At 36.2% G+C, this 22,318-nt stretch overlaps 1 protein-coding gene and 2 long non-coding RNA genes across 3 annotated transcripts in view; 2 read left to right on the top strand and 1 right to left on the bottom strand.

Moving 5' to 3' along the window:
• Nucleotides 1–1,826: 1,826 nt before the first annotated feature.
• Nucleotides 1,827–5,215, top strand: LOC119508146. Its single transcript, XR_005211405.1, has 3 exons — nucleotides 1,827–1,907; nucleotides 2,841–2,939; nucleotides 4,984–5,215. It is a non-coding gene; the product is annotated as an uncharacterized LOC119508146 (long non-coding RNA).
• Nucleotides 4,667–22,318, bottom strand: part of KCNN2 (potassium calcium-activated channel subfamily N member 2) — a 152,649-nt gene continuing 134,997 nt past the window's right edge. Inside the window, 3 exon segments of the mRNA XM_037801647.1 lie at nucleotides 4,667–5,267; nucleotides 7,530–7,599; nucleotides 13,792–13,919. Of these exon segments, the coding sequence (XP_037657575.1) occupies nucleotides 4,980–5,267; nucleotides 7,530–7,599; nucleotides 13,792–13,919 (486 nt within the window). The 3' untranslated portion in view covers nucleotides 4,667–4,979.
• LOC119508145 overlaps nucleotides 13,660–22,318 on the top strand; it is a 49,964-nt gene continuing 41,305 nt past the window's right edge. The window contains exons 1-2 of the long non-coding RNA XR_005211404.1: nucleotides 13,660–13,783; nucleotides 15,218–15,286. This is a non-coding gene — a long non-coding RNA (uncharacterized LOC119508145). The remainder of the gene's footprint in view (nucleotides 13,784–15,217; nucleotides 15,287–22,318) is intronic.

Genomic DNA, 22,318 nt, shown 5'->3' with positions numbered 1-22,318 from the left:
TTCAGTTAATTGTGTTGCTAGTAATTTCTTTAACTGTTTTTTTTTCCTTTTAGTTGTTTTGATTCATTTGATCTCTCTCTACAGAGAGATCTTAGTGTCCCACAGCAGTTATATTTTTGTTTTATTTCTGAAAGTTTTGCTTTATAAACTTTGTTATTTAGTACATAAAATTCATGTCAACTTTCTCTTCAGTGTGAATTGGAACTTTCATCTATCTAAAATGGCCATCTTTTTGTGGTTTCATATTTTTTTCTTCAATTCCATTTGTCTAAAATGAATATTTTTATTTGTATGTTTGTACTATCCTATAATTTCCAATAATTTGATTTTAACTTTCCCTTTCATTTTATGTGTTTTGTAAATAGAATATAATGTGTTTTGTTTTTAATCTAATCTTACATTTTCTATCCTTAGTTGTGTAAGTTCAGTCATTGTTATTTTCATGCTGTATGTTTCATCTAACTTTTGACTTCCTGCTTTATACTTTCTCAGTTTTACCTATCTTACTGTGACTTTTAGTTTTAGTCTTTCCAAAATCATTTTAACTGATGGTTTTCTAAGTGTGAAAGCCAAGAATGAACTGTTGTTACCTGTATTCTCCTTTGTATAAACAATCAAACAAGTTTTCATTTCATGCATAGAGTTTTTCTTCTAAAATTTAGTTTTCTAATTTTTTAAGCAGTATTCAAGTTTTTACTAATTTTTTTCAGTTCTTCTGAAAAATGTCCTTTCAATATGGCTCTTTCTTCCACACAAATTGGCAACAACTAGTAGAGAGAGGAGATAGGAATCTCATGAAGATGCAATGACTTCCCACTTTAGTTGTTTTTCAATCACAAGAAAATCCTTGTCCACCTAAATTCTTATAGCAACTTGCTTTAAGAGTAATAAGACAATTGCTATCAATGCTTTCTAAGATCACTTATTATCCTGAAATTTTCTGAATGTTTTAGAACTCATTCAGATGGTATAAACTTAAGTTTTGCACAGGTAAATTAAAAAGTACCCTATTGCAGTTATATTGAAGGGATGCTAATGTTTCTTCATAATGCACTTTTTCCCTCCTACAAACTCAAAAATAAAAATATTGGCTCATTAAAAGCCTTTTGTCTATTCACTGTTAGTTTGTTCTTGGAAGCACTGTGATTTTATCTAACAGAATGACAGGTTAATTTTGGGCTTATGTTTCCAAAGCCTACAAAAAATATGAATGTTCAACCATTTATAAGCAGGAAAACAAATAAAGATGTGATTAAAGGAGGTAGAGGGAGAATAGGTTCATATATGACTCACAAACATGTGCAGTTATGTTATGTATGTAAACTTGAGACAGGCATTGGTCCACTCCAGCATCCTAGAAGGAATGGTAGGTGGCACAGTGGAAATTCTGGTCATTTAGAGAGAGTAATGTAGCTTAAAAGAATATTGTGGTCAGAAGTATTAGATTTTGGTATACATGAGACCCAAATGTCCTGTTACTAAATCAACTTTTTTTATTCCTTTACAGTGAAGATATTATTTGGATAACTTTATTTTAGTAACTCATAATATCCCTCAACCAACACCTGAGGAGAATAGTTATTTTTTCATTAAGCTATGAGACACCGATCAAATATATCACTCTTTGTTTTTGTTAAAAAGAGGAAAAAGAGACTGAACATACTAGCAATTTCAGGGTTGTAAGGTTGATCTCAAAGGGTACCAGTGGAGATTTTATGCATAGATGTTGTGGGATGGCAAGAAGAGAGGAAGCGTTACCAGACCCACAAAGCTTATGTGTCTAATGATATCCTAGGTCACATTGAAAAAAAAATGAAACAAAAGAAAAAACAAGAGGAAACAGTGATAGGACCTGCAATGATTATAATCCAGAGTCCAGTAACTTGCTTCAAGAATTAACTAGACAGGTGAGTGGGGATTGTAGAGCCCTGTTTGTTTCTTTCTTTTTTTTTTTAAATCTCATTTTACCTTGAGGAAACAGAGGCAGAAGGATTAGATTTCTTCAAGAGCATACAGCTAAGGGATGATAGAACAAAGTTCTAAACCCAGGTCTGACTCACAACCTCATGTCTTTACACTACACCATGTTACTTCTCAAGACTGGGCAAAGCTCAAAATTAGGAGGGTGGTAGACTTTTAATCCATCCCTCTGGTTCACGTTAATGCTAACTAATCACTTTCCTCCCAATTCTTCTACTCTATTTTGGAACATAATTATTTGCTTAAAGTAGGTGACTTGATTGGAGAGTCTCTTCAAAAACAATCACAAAGGGAGGAAAAGCTAGGGAGAAAGCACCTGAAATTTCCTAGACCTACTATCTCTTATGTATTTGGTTCATCCTCATTTCTTTACAAGCATGAGATCTTTCTAGTTGGTGACCTGTGGCACAGCATATAAGGGAAATGACAATTATTCAGGAAGGTGGTGTACGTGTAATGTAAAATGATTTCTGCTAGCCATATGCTCTTGTATTAACATAAAAAAATAGCCAGCAAGGGTGTGACTGGCTTGAGGTATGACAAACAGAAATCAATTTTTAACTTTATTCTTGGAAATTCTGAAAAACAGTACAAATTAAAGCCAGGCAATATCATCACAAAGGAATAGTCATCTTAGGAATCCTTAGAGGATTTTGCCTTGGAGTGTTCAAAACCACTTGGGAAAGACTTCGTAATGTTGGGTAAAGTAGGGTTTATTCAGCAAATAACTAACCAGAATGTCTACACAATGGAAGGATCACCTCCTCTTCAAATTATAAATACTTAGTCTTAAATTAATAAGATTTTTTTTAACACAGAAACAAAAGATATATTCACTAGTCTTCATATACTTTGCATAGGGGAACACGGAAAGCAAGACCAACATTCTTTTGGAAGACAAAAGAATCATTTCTCCTAGATGAGCTTCAGTTAATCAGGAAAAAGAGAATAAATACAAGGTAATGAAATCCAAATTAAAATTCGCTTTCTTTTCCCTCTTCAACAAAAGGAGCAATACTGTGTTCTTTCCCTCACGTTCTAGTGCTTTGGGATGGTGGTACTAATTAATCAGTAAGAGGAAAATTCAACTTAATTATCTGTTCCTCTGCCTTTTAGTCACAACAGAAGTAGAATATGTAAGCATTAACTGCATCAATTGTGAGAGCAAATTAATTTTTTCAAAATTTCTCTCCTTCTTATATAAGATGTTTATATTAAATACTTCATATAGTCTTGTATGTAACCTGAAATATATAAAAGGAAATTTTAATTTTTTCCATGAAATAGAAATCCTCATGAAGCAGGATAAAACGTTCGTTTAACTCTGCAGTATATTCTTATAAGCAGGGCTCTACTTGTTTTTCTTTTACTTATTATTGAAAGACTTTCCAGGTCTTGTCCTTATCCAAAACAGACATAGATAAGATGTGTGAATGTGCTTTTGTTTCAGGTACTTTGGATGGGTAATAAATGGTAAGTTGTTCTCATGCAATCTAATGCAATCATACTTTTTTTGCCCTTGATCTTGAAAGGAAATATTTTGATTTTTATATCAATTATGGAGAATAAAGTGATTTTTTTTCACTGAGCTATGCAACATGGATCAAATATATCACTCTAGTTTTGTGTTAAAAAAGAAAAAAAAGATTCAATATACTAGCATGTTTAAGGATGGCTTTAAAGTATATAGCATTAAATAAAGGTGAGGAGGGCAAAAGCCCCTTAAGTGGATTTCTGTGAAATGAAGGAGTGATTGATTTTCAGGTTTAGTCATGAGACCCAATTGGTTTAAGAGCTGACCAAATGGAGCTTGATGTTATAATGTGTTGCCCCTACCACCGGCGATTAGCTCTTCCAATAGACTGGGAAACAAAAGCATGACAGGGAATTCCATGTTGCTTTCACCTCAAAAATGATTCTTCTAAACCCAGTGAATTCTTAAGAGTAAATTTGGAAAGAGAAATGTTTGCAGCTCTGTCCACTCAGTTACCTTTAGCACAAACTGACCTTAATGCCCATGAAACAAGTGTGATAAAACTTGTGAAATTTATTAGATGCCATTTACTTCTTTGTACTTGGTATACGAATACAGACCGAGAGGGGACCATTTGCTGGGTGATATCTGACATGTTAAGAGTTATGTTCATATATGTCAATTATGCTTTTAGGAGCTATGCAAACAAATATATATGTGAATATGTATGTATATGACTCAAACACATAGAATGCATCATGGACCATCGTTACCAGAGGATATGAAATAACTAGTTTAGACCAAAATTTGGCAACAACAGTTCACAGACAATGGTGTATCCTGATACTTTCTCCATGTGAGCTTGTTGGCAATCTAGGCAAAGCTTGAAAAAATCTATGCCCCTATTTTTATATGTTCTGATATAAAAGTCTTACCTTCCAAATAATTTGAAAACACACAATATAAAAATGGGACACAGTAAACCTGAAAAGAATAATAGGCTGGGCTGGGTCAAATAATTGTGACCCCAATGTTCCATAATGAGGGAGTCTTCCAAAACAGGGTATGGAGGAATTAAATGTCTTTTTGCCATATGACCAAATGTTTGGAAGTCATAATTATCAGCATGTATCAGATGATCACCACTCATTTTACCTTGAAAATAATGTGAGAAATGAAACTTTAGAAACGTCAACTGACCAAACAAGTATGTGCAGAAATTAACTTTTTTTATTCTATATCATATAATGTAGTAGTAAAGTTTGTTTTAAGTGCATGAATAAAAAGTTAGTGAAATTACAGGAGGAACAATCTATAGAGCAATAATAGGTGCATTCCCTGTGCATCTGAAAGAAAAAAAAGAGTTTTCACTCATTTTGGCCTAAAACTTAGTGTTCAGGTTTCCAGGATTCTGACATCAGAACCCAGATAACACTGATTAGAACCATTGGGGCTTTACAATAAAAGCTAAAATATTGACCATATGATGGCAAAAAGTCTTATTCTGTGGTTAATTGATTCTCTTCTAGCTACTCTCTGATGAAGTTGGTGGCGCCGTGGAGGAGGACCGCCGCCTCCTGGAGGAGGACCGCGAGCGCTCGGCCGTGCAGGCGACATGCTTGTCATAGTTCTCCATCTGAGCCTCGAGGAAGTCTCTCTGCTGCTGCCTGAGGGTCTGGCTTATAAGCCCAGGGAGGGCGTGGATGCTCCCGATCAAAGTCTCTAGTTTTGTCTCCAGGGTAACAACCCTCTTCTCAAAGTCTTCACTCCTTTCGTTTAAGTCGGAAATCATGTCATACATGATGTTCTGGGTCTGGAAAACAGGATGAGGGGGAATATCAATGAAGAGAAGTAAGAGACTCAGTTATGCTTGCCCTGGAAGTAAGTTGTCGATGCTCAGAGTTTTGGTGTTGGTGATGTTCCATCTAACAGGAGCCTCAGCTACCAAAGCAAATGGTGTGTTTTCTCAATGCCAGCATTTAGAAACACTAGCTCTTAGGTGTTACTTAGATCCAGTTGCAGAAAGTGTGGGGCAGGTACTGCTGGTGGTAAGCCTGTTGATTTCAGGTGATATACAGATGGATAAACATATTTAAATTTAATATTTATGTATGTATGTTAGTGGTCATTATAAACATTTAACTAGCACATCAAATTTGTTTTGCTACATGTAATATTATTTGGTATAATTCTAATTTTTAAAAACAAGCAGCTTTAAAGAATAATCAGTAATAGTTTAGATGGTATTGAGATATAGCAGAAATTTTGAGGGTGGAATACGAATGAAGTTTAGGACAAATTGATATAATCAAATAATTTAGAGACTTTAAATAATAGCAAATTTCTACATATATTTTGCTGCCCATGTTTCAAATTATAGGTCTGTCTTCATTGGATCAAATAGCCATTTTATAAGTAATCATTGAGAGAATAAAGGTGGGGAGGGGATGTGATAAACCCAGCCATCCCCCTTGTTGGCTAAGTCTTAGTAAGAACCAAGTGGATTGAAATGAGGAGATGTTTATGGTGTCCCAGGGAGCCCTATAATTGATTGTTTTGAATACAAGGTATCCATGATTGACTTCCAGATATGATCTTCTTAAGTAGGTGAAGGAGGCAAGGAAGGAGGTCCCCAGGATGACAAGCTCAGAGCCAGAGAGGAAAGAGGGTCATCATAAAGGGAAGGTAAGTGATGTTACCCCGAGCCCCGTGTAGCCTTTCCCAAGTCTGAGACCCATTGTCTAACCATTCCCTTCTATCCCCCTTCCCTTTGAAGTATGTCCTGCTTAACAACCCTAAATGAACTGATTAAATGAGAGAGTTATTCATCAGAACATAGGCACCTAGTTTCAGTTTGGCCATGGAAACAACAAAAAAGCTCATCAAGTTTTAATTTTAATGCATAGATTTGACACTGAGTGAATAACATCCATTCATTCAACAAACACTGAATCCTTATAGCATGTGCAGCCCTACAGTCATAACAATAAGCATAGTACTACAGAAATAATCGGAAAGAAACAGCATCTTGCTTCATAGGTGTACTTGGAGTGAAATTACATAGCTGTATTATATTTTCAGGTGGTCTGTTTTCGTGTAAAAATACCTGATTTATTTTATCATTTGGTCTAGGAGTGATGTAAGAGCCTGCCCCATCAATGGGTCAGAGCAAGAATCATGTGTATAAATGTTAATCAAAGACATCTTTATGCCTTGTATGTAAGTACTGCCCAGCTGAAATGCATGATCTATGCTCTCCTAGGGGTGATTCAATAAATACTTCATTTATCTTCTATTTATGCAATACAAAATATTAATCTTCAACATATATATGTAGTATGTGTTATTGAGATTATATTTTTAAATGAATATAATTGCATTTAACGGGACTAGGCCAAATATGTATTTTTATAGACTATCTATAAGGCATTACTAAATAGCATACTGGATTTATCAAACATGCAATGGAATATATAGGTCCAAATAACAGCTGCCTCCTTCAAAGCATATTATGTTCCATAAATGTGGTAGAAGAATATGGGGACTATAAATGTACTTTTAAGTGGTATGATTTTTAAATAATGAAATGGAGGGAAAATTATATTCTAAAAATGGGTTACTTTTATTTTTGAAAGATAACTTTCATTTTTAGATGTAACTTCTGGTAGGTTTTTTAATTTCTACTTTATATTCTTCTAAGTTTGTTTAAGATATTTTTAAAAGTTTTGATATTATCGATTAGTCCTATTTAGCTGTGAACCTCATAGGCACACCCAGGATGTAGTTCTGCCTTAATGGGTTGCAATTGCGTTACAAATAAGAATCTCAATGTTATTGTGTCATATTCCACTTAAGTTTTTACTGTGCTTCCAAATCACTGTAAATAGGAAAGCTTTTAGAATAGGGACTGAATAATGTATGTAGGGAAACAGCATATAAATGTAAGAGTTTTAGAATACTTCTTTTAAGTTGGTGGCTTGCTGGTTTGATTTATTAACTAAATTTATTTATTAGGTACTGTGCAGCAGTTAGGTCCGACAGATGCAACAATGAAAGCTAAGCATCTAAAGCTTACCTTTGCTAGGTCCACCAAAGTATTTGCTTGGTCATTCAGTTTTCTCTGTTCCATTTTCACACTCCTCAATCTAAAAGATAGAATCTGAAGTCAGATAAGTTCCCTTCTTTTTATGGCTACTTTATGCCTTCCAAAGAGCATGCACAAAATTGACAAGAGCAAATAACTGCATGGATAATGCCTTGAATATTTGAGGTAAAGTCCAAACTGGTTATGTGCCTGGTACAATGAGAAGCATGCTTCCCCAACACGGCAAAAAGGAAGGAGAGAGAGCAAGAAATGAGGTGTCCTCAGGACAATTATTTACCCGGTAGTTAAAGTTGAATTCAGAAAGGCTCATAAGGATTTAACCATATGAGCAAAAGCAAAAACACCGCTTAAAGCTCCAGTATCATGACAAATAGACATAGGAAGAAATATGCAAAGCAACTGGAATTTCATCAATGTTGGAGCAATGAGCATCTTCCTATCTGAAATGAATTGGGTTAGGTATTTGAACCTGATGAAAACACAGTGATAAGTGAGATTCTTATTAACAAAAGTAAAGTTTCTGTTCAACCAGCAGCAAGACAACTCAAAACACATAATTCTCTTATTCTTCATTGTATTTCACTTGACTTTTATCTTAAACTGCCATTGAATTTGAAGTGGGGCCAGACCATTTCCTTGAGAGAATGTCCCTTAATTTTTAGTGTAGATAAAAGTCAGAGGACAATTAAAGTGTCTGAGAGATGATATTTCTACTCGTAAGGTTACTTTAGCTTCTTTTAAGTATCATTGTGTGTACTGGATTGACAGTCAAAAGGCCATCATTTAAAGCAAAAAAAAATGAAACAACTTTTTGAAGGAGAACTTTTACTGTTTCTTCATCTGTTTACTGTATTAGTTCAAAGAATATTTTTTCAGCATTTACTATGTACCAAGAAGTTAAATATATGTACCAAGGAGTTAAATATATATTGTTACTTAAGTCAACAATTGCAAGCCTTGCTCCAAATGAGAGGCAGATCCCTCTAAGTCACTTAATGAGTAAAAAAAAAGAAAAAAAAAATTAAAAACATGCTAACTTTATTACTTTGATGATGAATCATTTTACAAAATATAGGTTTAATTCTAAATAGGGGCTCTTGATTATTTTTCCATTTAAATTAAAAGTAATCACATAGAATGAATAAAAAGTCACAGGGCAAGATTTTACTGCCAGGGAGATTTCTTTAACAAATTTTCATGTTGTTCAGTGATTTTGTTCTGAAACCAGGAGATATACAATATGTTACTAAATCTGCTTTACAGTGAAAATATAGTTCCTTCTGCCAATAAGGGTTTGACACCAACCTCCAACACGATCTTTAACAATCTAAAACAGTTTATGGTTCTAGCTTGTCATTGAGATATGAATTTCTCTATTAGAACACTTGGAACTAAGTTAACTGGATCTTTTTTATGCTATTATAAAGATGGTATATGGTCTAGTCTAACAGACATTTACAAACTTATACTTAATTCAAATACATTGTCGAGAAAGACTTTTCTGAGTACTTCGAAAGGTTACAATTATACTTCTTGATATTTGCCTTTTAAAAACAAGCAAAAAACCCCCAACAGCCAAAGATCCTCAAACATCAGTAGGACATACCAGAGAGAGCAGCTATGCCAGACACATCTTCCAAATGGGACCCTAATTTGACCTTCAGTTTCCTTGCATATGAATTGAAGAGGGTTGGCTTAGGATTTATACCAACAGAGGTATTCTAGAAGACTTTAAGTGATAGTCACACAAGACATTAAACAATACTAAAACAAACTGAGAGACCGTTATTAGGGTAGGACAGTTATTCCCTTTAACACTCATCCAATTCTTGATTACTATTACAAGAATGTCTAAGGCTGGTCCTACCCTATCTTTATCTGCTAATACCCGCTGTTCTCTCTTTTTAAAGAGAGAAAAGCATCTCAGTTTGGAACTTTCTGCCCACAACAGACTGTGGCTAGAATCCAATATCAGCATTTGGGTTGTCTATTGCTGTTATCGTTACCTTCCCTTTGATGCAAGTGATACGTTATGCTGCTTTTTTCAAATTGGACTAAGTAATAGTATAGCTGGCAAATGAGTGACTGAACTTTGGAGAACACTGCGTCAGGTGCCTGCAGCATCTTGTGAGCACAGAGGAAGTTCTGAACTCCATCCACAAGTCAGATGGAAGGGCTGGTGGTCCCTTAGCTGAGGTGAGCACTTCATTAATGAAGCCTGATTTTCTTTCCTTGGGTTACTATATTATATAACTGACAGTAGAATTTTGCCCAGTTTATTTTCTACTAATCTAGAGAGCTGATATAGAGTACCCCTATTTGATCAGAAGTCCTTCAGCTCCCTAAACTTAAATCATCTTGCTTTGTTGTTTCTTATACTGCCTGTAATGTAGGAGAGCTGGTAGAAAGTCTCCTTGAGCTCACTTGCCAGAATAAAAGGTAACATGCAGATGCGTATTACCCTTTCTTCCCCCCCAAAAAGAAGAATAAGAAACATATGTTAATTTCTTCCTTGTGAACTTCACTTATCACAGGAAAATATCATGATTTTTGGAACACATTTCCATAGCAGCAATCAGACTACTAAAATTCACAAATAAAAGATCCGCTGGGTGCATGCAGCCAGTAGAAAATTCTGCAAATGTTGAAAGGAACGGCTCACACAACTTACTTCCGAGCTCTATTTTCATTTTGTTGAAATAAAAAGACAAAACAAAAGAAAACAAACTGTAAAATATTCTGGAACATAGTAACACAGAGTGGTGTTCAGTTGTGCACAGGGGGCTCGATTCATTAGCTGGAAGATCCTGCTATGACTGCAGGATTTTAGCATATTGACCAAAGAGAAACCTTATTTAATTATGTTGCCATCCTTCTTCATTGATGTTATCCTTCTCACACCTGAACTACAGTTCAGACGTTCAAGAGAGTCATCTTGGCCTCTTTGATACACAATGTTAAAGTACAAAATCTGAAATGCTTTGCCTAATATGGATACGATATGTTTAAAAGGGCAATATTCAAAACAGTGTCATTATAATGGTTTTACTTTGGAGAGGCACATCTACTTCTATTTGGGGCTATTCAGAGGCTTGGCTTTCTGAAAGGTGTTGGTAAGCCGGTGCTCCATGTTATAGAAATTATGTGTATTGGATTTCTTGGTTCTGAGGCAAGTTTTTGCTGCTAAATCATGATCAACTTTAAAGTTAAAGCTGCTACCAGAGAAACGTTTAAAAGTTAGAGAAACAGAATGCTTCATGACACTAAGTGCTAAGCACCAATCTAAAAAGTTATAGGAGATAACTGAAAGGGGGACACAAGCCTGGAGAGTTCAGCATCCATCAGACTACAGAGGCCATGTATTGGGTAGAGAGGCTGTGAAGTTTGGAAAAGAGAAAGAGGGTTGAAATGGGGGAGGAGGGAGGTGGCCCTGGTAGAAGGGGAGAGCTGTCAAAAAAGCTCTCTGGACAATTCAGAGAATAAGAGAGGCCAGGAGAGCTCTTCCAAATGAATTTTTAAATCTTCCCTCAACTAGCAAGGCTGCTTTCACCTGGTGCTGACATAGAAGGCTGAGGGCCTCACTGAGTCTGAACAACAGATAATGAAGGCCTCTCCCTTAGGAATCGAGCCCTATGTGCTTTTCTTTATGACTTCACTCCCCAACTTCAAACACTAAGTTAAAATGAAAGATAATTGTGCATGATTAGAATAATCTAACCAAAACGAGCCCATATCAATAAATTTACTCAGTTGTGCTTTTTCTCAAAGTTTAAGTGTCCCCCCCCCAAAGGAAGCCCATTGACCCCAAGACTAATTTATAAAACAATTCAAAGCATTTTTGAGTTGCTTGAAGCTCATCTACTTTAGAAGTATACATTGCTACAGAAGAAACAGAATGAGAAATGTCTGACAGAAGCAGAAGAATCACAAGTGGTTTCCTCTTTCATTCTGTTCAAAATAGTATGCTGAAGGACCCTGCATACTGCAGTACCCTTGAGATTAGGTCAACAGGTCAGGGACAGTTTTTGAAATCTTTTATTTAAAAATTTTTCAAATCTACAGCAAAGTTGAAAGAATTTTACAGTGACAGCCTATTCCCACCACTTAAATTTCTCCCCAAGTGTTTGAGTATGAATGTATTCAGAACTTACGAGTTCCGTGATAAGATACAGTAAACACTCACCATTTACACATGGCTGTGGAACTGTATCACAAAAACTATCCAATGATTTTTGGGGTTTGTTGTTATAGGAAGATTCTTCAGAAGTATCAATGGCAAATCATATTTAATGATAGTTAATAGGTGACACTGATGGAAAGGAAAACAGGTAAGATACTGGAGGCAATGGGATATGTGGTGACTGTACATAGGCCGACCACATACCCTCACCTCCATGTCATCTCACACCCTTTTCTTCCCATCCCTCACTTGGACACGCACACCTTTTCACACCCGCAAAGGTAAGTTTTCTTTTTAATACACTAGAACAACACAGGCTAACATGGGAACACGAAAAGTATGAAGAAATGACTTCTCCACAGTATACTGTGGGGAGCTCTTATCTGAATCGGGGAGGTTATTCTGCTGTAGGGTTTATGGGGAAAGAATGCCACGTTAAAAGAAAAGTTCTTCCAGGTGAGTCTCTTGGGGAAGAGGCCTGTCTTCAGATGGGAAGACAGGCCTGGGTGAAGTAGAAGTGAAGACTCATCGTCTTTCAGGTCTAAGCTTCAAGGAGTCGCGACGACCAGGCAAGTAATTCTAGGTGGTAGCCAGGATGGAACCCACCCCATAGGATGTGTGGTTAAAAAGGGGGCTACGAGCACAGGGAACAAGCACCCATAGCTAATATAATGGTCCTTTCTGTGTTTTTGACTTCTGCTTTTTGCCAGACTTAGAGCATCATTTTAAAATCTAGCCTTTTCCTTACAATGGGGGGAAAAACATATTTGTGTGTACAGTGAAGTCACAGAGCTCAAGGTGAGATGATGTTACCTTTTTGGGAAAGTATTTTGGTGGCAGAAAGGGAAAGACTGTGGTAACATGAATAGTAGTGACTGTCAGCTAGTCTACCATACAGCAGTCTCCCTCTATTTCACATGTCAGAGTACTTGGATTTTATTTTCATCAAGGAAGGAAGTGATTTCCTTAGAAGTATGTGTATATCCACAATACAGACATATTCTGCATTTTCAGTGCTACACATTTAAGTAGGGCAGTTGGATGGACAGGTGAAAGGGTAGAAGACGAATGCTTAATGATTTCCAACAGAATGGTAGTGATACTATATTACATAGGAATTACCTAAATAAATAAAAAGTCCAACCTCAGAGCTTTTTTGTCTGCTGTACTAGTTCAGCTCTGAGAAGACACATTTTACTATTAGAGCCAAGAGACCTAGTATTTACCCACCTTTCCATTATTTCCCTGGTAGGTTACATGAGGAAATGTATTTTTCTGAGGCACAAATGTGAACATGTCTCTTCTTCCCCATTCAGAAATGGCATTAAGAGCAAGTCTGCATAGCATCGTAATTGACACCCACGTGAATAAAACTTATGGTAAAGATGAAGTGAGCCTGGGGGAGAAAGACCCTGTTCTTCCAAATTATCATTGAAATTTACTATATGTAAATTTTTACTTGAAAACTCTGATAGTTACATGGTAAAACAATGAACCAGCATGCAGGACTTAAATTGAATAATGGTGTGTCCTGGATAAAGTTAGAATAATGATAAAAGAATGCAAGGTCTATAAGAATGATAAAATCTATAATGAACACATAGCATTAAAATCCTGATTAAAAATAAATTTAAAATCCAAGTATTAAATCACTTATATGCACTAACTTTATATAAAGATGTTTGAAAATATTTTAAAACAATCCAGATAGAGCATATAATGTTAATTTTCTATTTAAGAATACCAAACTATATGGATATATAGTTAAGAAATACAATTTTAAATCATTGCTTCTAAAGAGAGAACCTGAGAAGACATTTTAATTTATGTATAGAGTATTCTACCAATAATAATTGATTCTTAACATGCAAGGAACTGAAAATTTTCTCTGGATTTTATTTATGAAATTATTAAAGTGCCAAATAATGTCTTTTGGGACCAAATGCGATGGTGATAATGTTTTCTTTTTTCTTCCCTCGTGCAAGAATAATCAAGTGTGGGATCAAAAGCCAGGGATGAAAAAGCAGGATGAAAATGAAAAATGGTACTTACTGATGAATAGCTTGCAAGAATTTTCGTTGATGTTTTCTTACTTTTGCATGATCTATCTTTTTTACTAGCTTTGTATTTTTGTAAATTAGCCATGTTTCCCTGAGTACATTGGCAGCTGCGTTTTTCACCTGTTAAGAAAACAAACAGAAAAGCAGTTGATAAATTCCAGAACAGAATTCTTTGTAGCTTTGCTGGGAGGCATATTCTTCATCCCAGTGATCATCGTGAGTTGTAGCCGTTTTGAGTGACTATTACTCAAAACTCTGTCTTGAATGTCCGCCTTTTTAGAAGTACCTGTTTCTGCCCAGAGCACTTAAATTGAAACATGAGAGTGATACTGATCACTTTCTGTGCTAAACTCCATCCTATCCTATCAAAAATCTTCTTTTTATTCAACTACGTTTTTCATTGAGGTGCTGATTTCCCCAACTTGTATTGCAATTGTTCTCTCTATGTTCTTCATTTCCCCAAAGAAAGGCAAAATGACAGAAAGATAAGGTTAATCTTATTCTTTGCAAGCTTGCTGGTATTTCTGGCTGTGCACTAAAGGGAGGGCCAGGTCCTGTAAGCTCTCAGAGTGATTTAGCAATTTATATGCTTGTTAACACTCTTTAAATAACCGACAAAGGGTTTATGTTGTCCTGATTTTGTTGGAAATTTAAATACACTGCCTTTCAAAGTGACTGGCCAGAACTGCCTGGGGTTGGGATAAACCCTTCCCTGCTAGATAGAGAAGGGTCTCTGGTTAGTGGTGGTCTCAGCAGCTATAGATGCCTGGAAGTTGGCGAGAGACCCTCATGGACTATTCCTTGCTTTTATCAGCCCAAGGCACAGAGGAGGAGGAAGCTGGAAAACTGGAACAAAAACCTGAGTAAAAACTGATGGGACAGGAACATGATAGTGATGGTATAGAACACAGCAAGTGATTTTGATTTTGATTCATTGTCTACAAACAGCAAACACCAAATGCCAAATTACTTTTAAAGTCCATAAACTTTAGAAAAGGAGATTCACCACTTACTTCTGAGGCATTTTAAACGATTTTCTCTTTGGAAGGGTGGGGGATTGGATGAAAGATATGGGAACCTCAATTCAAAGTTCAATTCAGTGAGTGATGCCCTCAAGGTCTTAGGTTGCAGGCTCTGTATTCACTATATACTCATTTTAGCCAAATTCCTTATCTGAAAATGAAATCTTTGCAGCTGCTTTTAAAATCTTTGAAATATATGTATTTATTTTGAAACAAGCCCTTTCTAATTACCTGGTAGGTTTGCAAACACAGGAAAAAAGCTTTTAAACCCATATTTAACTGCTACTTTTCAAAATGGCAGCCACAAAATAATACTCCCAAGAAGAATTAAAAACCCAGTCTCTTGCCTGTTGCTCAGACATGTTTCTAATAGTATGTTTTTCTTGTCCCTTTCAGGGTTGAAAGGACAGTGGACAAAGGACAGTGAGAAGGCAGAGTCAAAAGCATCTCCTCCATGTTTTACAGGTTTGAACAATTGAGGATTGTTAGATGAAAATTATATGCAAACTTACAGGAATGCCTTGATGATCACTTAGGTGAGAGTGAAGTTGATTTGGAGGGAAAGTTTCCTTTGCTCCCTCAATTATTAACACTGCCATATAATCTCTAATAATGTAACTCCTGTGTCCCTTTACTTCTTTCTCCGGGGCTTTTACCAATCCTTGGAGATCAGGGGTCATGTGACCAATCCTTCTGTCTCCCTAGCTCGGTGCTTAAGACATAGCTGGTACTAAATGTATGTCTACGGTGTTAAATTGAGTACTACAGTATACATGATTTGTGCCATAAATACTTCTATACTTATATGAGGACCCTCTTGATAAGGAGGGTATGCAGGTTTAGAGACGAGCCCTAAGCTCAAAATGGGGCAGTGCATTTCCATTTATTAATTCAATAAATTTATTGATCCCCTAGCATTTCTAGATATTATAATAGGTGATAAAAGGGGAGTCACAGGTATTACAGCTACCAAATTTTCAAGGGATAGTTCTAGAGCAGATTAATGGACTAAAACTACTCTAAAATATTTCCTATTCAAAAAAGGAGGAAAGCAAGGTGAAGGTCATTGGTTAACGGGGTCACCCCTGCCCCCTGCTCAAGAACAAATGCTCTAAATCATTAATGCTCAATTCCAATTAAAATCTTTTACTATAAATATTTTGAAAGGCATATTAATAATCAGATATTTTAACAATAAATTTAGAACAAAAACTCTAAAAGAAATCATATTAGAAGTAATAGCACTTACCCAGATAACTTAAAACCACTTCCATAAGTGTAAAAGCCATGGAATATTATATTACTGACTTGGATAATTACAAAATATTGAAGCCACAGGTAGTAAGGTATAATAGATTTTTTTAATTTAAAAATTTTGTATTTATTGAGATTGTTCACATACCATACAATTATCCAAAGAGTACAAACAATCAGTTGCCCATGGTACCATCATACAGCTGTGCATCCATCACCACAATTTTTTTTTCATTTTTTAGAACATTTTCATTACTCCAGAAAGGAAATACAGACAAAGAAAAGGAAACTCAATTCCTCCCATACCCCTAACTACCCCCACTCCATTGTTGACTCATAGTATTGGTATAGTACATTTGTTACTGTTGATGAAAGAACGTTAAAATACTACTAACTGTAATTAGTTTGCAATAGGTATATTTTTTCCCTATATGCCCGTCTGTTATTTTTTTTTAAAGTTTCAGAATAGTCTTTAATTTTCAGATATTGATAGTCATCTTATTTGATATTACAAAATAGTGGCCGTGTTATAAATTTTACAGATGAGGATATTGTTGCAGTATTCTCACCATACCTAGATTGCAGAATAAATCTGAATAAAGCTCAATACTTCCCCTTCTTCCTCCTTTGTATATTTACAAACATGCCTACACATAACCCTTGCTAGTCAAATTACTTTTATCTGAACGAAGGAACTAAATGCATTGAAATAATTTTGTATTATTTATTATTATTTATAGGATTTCTCACTGTAAAATATACACACTTAGGGATCAGAGAGTAAATAGATTTTTTTTTTTTTTTTTTTGCCAAACCCTCTATCTGAACTCAGAAGCTAAAATGGTTCAGTATTTTCCATTAACTATGCAATAAATAGCAAATCTTGTGTCCACAATTAATGTTCTTTTGTTTCAGTGTATGAAATAGAAGTTAATAACTGCCACTTAAATTTAGTGATTCAATGACTACAATAACAGATGTCTCTCCATATATAAATAGACATTTTCACCAACACTGCTCCCTATATGCCTGTCTCCAGTCAATGGCATCTAATCTACACCAACCAATAAAACATAATTTAGAATACACATTTTTCAATGGTCTCAAAAAGTATAAGAGTATTCCTTTGGATCTTCAAAAGAAGTCTGTATTTTCAGACTTAAATTTAATAGTTTTTTAATTACTCTCAGTCTAATTCCTGTTTTATCAATTAGGAAACTAAGAGTCATCTTACAAGTTAAGTGAGATGACCACTTTTACAATCAGCAAGTCAGAAAAGTGAGGCAAGTATCTTTATCTTCTGACTTGTAGTGTTTCAGAAAGAATGCCATACCATAAACCTGAGTTATCCATTTGAAATAGAGTGAAAGAAATGGTAACATGGAATAGGATGTGATACCAAGTATGTTTTCTCCTTCATAATGTCATCATTCTGCAATGTCTGTTTCTTCCTCTCTGAAATATGGAATTAAAAATAATTTAATATAGGGTTGTGTCTTATGATGACTATGATGATAATAAAGCCAAACTTATATTCAGTGGTCACTATATGGCTTAAAAAAAATGCATCTTCATCTAATATTACGGAACCTTTCTCCATATCTCTCTCTCCTTTCTTTGTTTCTCTGTTGGTAGGGCTCCCTTTAGTATTTCGAGTAGGGCAGGTCTTTTATTTGGAAAATCTCTCAGCATTTGTCTGTCTGTGAAAAATTTAAGCTCTCCCTCAAATTTGAAGGACAGCTTTGCTGGATAAAGAATTCTTGGTTGGCAATTTTTCTCAGAATTTTAAATATGTTGTGCCACTGCCTTCTTGCCTCCATGGTGGCTGCAGATCAGTCACCACTCAGTCATATGTTGTTTCCTTTGTATGTGGTGAATTGCTTTTCTCTTGCTGCTTTCAGAACTTGCTCCTTCTCTTCAGTATTTGACAGTCTGATCAGAATATGTCTTGGAGTGGGTTTATTTGGATTTGTTCTATTTGGAGTTTGTTGGGCATTTATGCTTTGTGTATTTATGTTGTGTAGAAGGTTTGGGAAGTTTTCCCCAACAATTTCTTTGAAAACTCTTTCTAGACCTTTTCCCTTCTCTTCCCCTTCTGGGACACCAGTGAGTCTTATATTTGGACATTTTATTTTATCTATCATATCCCTGAGGTCCATTTCGATTTTTTTTAATTTTTTTTCCCCATTCTTTCATTTTCCATCTTGTTATACTCTAGGTCGCTGATTCATTGTTCAGTTTCCTCTAGTCTTGTACTATGAGTATCCAGAATCTTTTTAATTTGGTCGACAGGCTCTTCTTCATGTCTTTTATATCCCTGTGCCATGCTCTTCTTGTTTGTCTTCAGTTCTTTCATTAATTGCTCCTAGTACTGTGTCTCTTCTGATCTTTCGATTTGGGTGTTTGGGTTTGGGTTATCCATATTGTCTAGTTTTTTTATATGCTTTAAAATTTTCTGTTTTTGGACTCTTGGCATTTGCTTAACTTGATTGGGTTCTTTTAGGATATGTATACTAATTCAAACGCTTCTAATTTGTCAGATATGCAGCTTGGTGGCATACACTTTCTCTAACCAGCAGGTGGCGTCTGCGAGCCACCTATTCCCCTCAAGCCAGTTCTCCCCAACTTTGTCTTTGTGGTGTGTGGGATTCTGATTCTTGTGGGGTGCAATTGGTGCACCAGTTTTGCGTGTGTAGTTGGTGCTGTCCGCCCTGAATGTGGGGAGTGTGTCTGAGCAGTTAGGGAGTGAGGGCAGCTTTAACAATCAAACCTCCCAGGTGTTCCTGCAGATTTAAGGCTGTTCCAAGAGTCTAAACCTTCATTTCAGCCTCTCCACAGATTGTCTATGCCACTGACCCACAAGTCCTTGGTATTGGCGTATGGTCCCTGGGATTTCCAAGTGGGTCCCCCTTGCAAGCCGTGCCCTTCTAGGGCCTCTGCTGAGGGAAGGCTGTGCTACAGCACAAGTGGGCGCCAACCCTCAAGGGAAGTTCTGGGCTGCAGGGCCATGTAGGGGAGTTACCAGCCTGCTGAAAAGATGGCTGAATGGGGCATGTTAATTTCCCTCTTTTCACACCACTCTACCGTCCTAGCTCTGGGACAATTAGCTGCGGGAGCACAAAAGGCTATTGTCCATGCCAGATATTGCAGCAACACTTCCCGTAGCACTGGGTTTTTTTGGTGCAGCTCTGGACTGTGGCTCCGGTGCCGGGCAGGAACATTCCCAGCCCGCCAGGAAGATGGCTATAAGGGGCGTGGTTTTTTTTTCCCCTTTTGGCTCACCTCTGCCTGCCTTGCTCCGAGACAATTAGTAGCGGGTGCATGAAAGGCTATCTTCCATGCCAGATACTGAGGCGTACTCACAGGTTGTGGAGACGCTGTGCCTGCTGCACTTAGCTGTGTGGTTCTCACTGCCGTATCCACAGCCGCTTTTGGGTTTTTAAAAAAGAATTAGTCTGACTCCAAATGCCAACCCAGTTTCCCCACACTGCAGTGTGGGTGCTGGATATCCAGCAGGTTTACTCACTTGTTTCAGAACGCAGACTCCCAGTTTCACCAAGTGCACAGTCCCTGTGGATTTAGCAGACCTTGTCCACCTGGTGCATCACTGGAACTGGTGTCCTGGGTCACTTTCTGCCTTTTATCTAGTATTTTTCATGGAGATGTTTTTTTGCCCTGTGTCTCCTAACTGCCATCTTCCGGAGGTCCGGATCCACAGTTTTTACTTAGAGATTTTATGCTGTGATCTTGGGCATTCCTCCCAATTCAGGGTGGTGTATGATGAATAGACAGTCATGTTTGTCCCCCTGCAGTTATTCTGGATTATTTACTAGTTGTTTCTGGTTTTTTTTAGTTGTTCCAGGGGGACTACTTGGCTTCCGCTCCTCTCTATGCCACCATCTTAGATCCTCGGTATAATAGATTTTAAAATCTAAATACTTTATGAAACACCAAATCACTTAAAACAGATTGGCTTTAGCTGAAAATTTGCTTTGTTCAAACTTATGTGATATAGTAATTAGATCATTGTCTAAAAGAGCTGTTTTCTTTACATTTTGCTTTGGTTTTCAGTACTTTGATTCTTCCTTTTCAACTTATATTTCTTTTGTTTTTCTTCCTCCTGCCTCTCCCTTCAGAGGCTTTTTAGTGCAATATGTCAATTCTTCCCAAATTCAAAGGGAGGGACATAAACTCTGAAGAAGGAGGAAAGTTTGTTTCTTCCTGTTCTGCTAACTACAGTAAACTCTTGCCACACATGCGGTGGGTGACGCCTCTGTGATGCCCATGGCATGTGCAGACAATGCTACTAAGCTGTGCACTGGGCCAACACGTGCCCTCCTCAGCTGCTAGTGCAGCGGCAACATGGATTTGCTCATCACCCCGAGATCTCTTGTTCTTTTCTCCTTTAGATCAGGTGCCTGGGTGAATGTTATGGCTGTGGAACAGGGCAAAGCAAGTGATCCATGCTTGCTTTTTTTTTAACCCACCAGGCTATGTAGCCAAGGAAATGTAAACACTACATAGTATGAAGTCCCTAGAATATTTTTTTCAGTTAAGACATGCACTAGAAACAAAATCATAAAACAGTGTATAATATTCTTCTTATTATGGATCTTACTGACAATTCTTAGCAGCTTTGGAAACATCCACAGTGGACATTAATATGTATTATTGTCCCTTGTGGTACATCTAGCTACTTTAAAAATTATGTCTGCATTCTCAAAATTGCTTAAATGGAAATTTTCAGGGGCACTGGGTTTAGTTCAGACCTGAATGTACAATAGGATATTTCCAAAAGATATAGCATCTAAACACATTACCTCTATGCAACGACAAATTGCAAATTCATGAAATAGTTGGTCCTGCTTTATTAAAATAAGTGTTGGTATTATACTTTCATTTTTAAATCATTCAATTATTCTGGGTATATATACCTGTTGGCCATTTCTGAACTGCAGATTGGCAAACTTTTAGAATTACTCAAAACCATCTCCCTTAATGGTGATGCACAAGGAATACTGTGTTCCATTTTAAAATATAGTGTTTTACTTGGTTAATGTGGCCATTCAGAAAAATTGATTCTTTATAAAATTGTGGTTTTGAAGATTTGTATGCAGTCAATACTTTTTCATGGAAATTGTTTGATTCAGTTAAGACACACAGTGGAAAGCTCAGAGAGCTACATTTGTTCCTAGAAGAATAACCTATCTTTGAACATTGGTATTTCTTTTTCTTTAGCCATACTGTTAGAAAAATGGTTTCTGTTAACCATCAGAAAAATGATTTCTTCTATGTAGTGTTTCAGGGAATAGTTTTATTTTTTTCTCTAATTACATGGCACCCTTGAATTTATATTTTTAACTTCTCATCTTAGTAACTGTAAATGGCTTTTTGAGGTCCTTGATTATTCTCTGGAAATCATTTGTGAATGATCATTTAGTATTTTAAAATTATAAGTGGGTCCATAAATAACCAAAGGAAATCAAGTCCAAATAAATGAAACTCATTAGGTTGATGATTTTTTATAAAAAAAAAGACTATAAAAGGGCTATTATTTTCATATAATTCATTAGGTATAATAATGGAATGGCATCACAAACTAGAAATTTATGTCTGATCCTAATGTCATTTTAACATTTTATCTCTATTTAGTGACATCTTGCCTATAAAAATCAATGTGTGAGCAAGCCTGGTGGGGAGTTTTTCTCAGACCTATAAGAGACTCTGGCCCCCCAAAATACTACAGAGTAGCTCCACTTTTAAATAGTAGTAATGTGATAACAGAATTACTAAGGAATAATCATAATCATGGAGAATATGAATTTTGAAACAAGAAAAGTACTTCTTTCTTAAAAGGCTTTTTATGAGCAATCTGACTCCTCAGCCAACATTTTCTACAGGAAGTTTATCTGAAATTATTCAGGGACTTAAAACATCATAAAACTTTGTCAGTTTGGGGAAGAGGGTCTCATTCATAAATACCAAAGGAAGGTCATCTTTCTGCCATCCAGAAAAAGAGCTTTCATCTGATTTTCTGAGGGGTCAATACTGTAAAAGCTTAACATCCTCTGAGTGCTAGAATATATTTCAGCTCTCTATCCTTAGCAGTTAGCCCCCAAACGTATCAGACATATAGTATAACATTAATTAAATGAATATATTATTCTAAGGAAGAGGGAAAATTATAGTAAACTTGGTTGACAAAGAACATCTTTATGAGGAATTGTTCCAGTCTGTCCTCTC

This window comes from Choloepus didactylus, chromosome 13 (assembly GCF_015220235.1).
Source record: "Choloepus didactylus isolate mChoDid1 chromosome 13, mChoDid1.pri, whole genome shotgun sequence".
NCBI lineage: Eukaryota > Metazoa > Chordata > Mammalia > Pilosa > Megalonychidae > Choloepus > Choloepus didactylus.
This window is presented reverse-complemented; position numbering and strand designations above follow the sequence as displayed.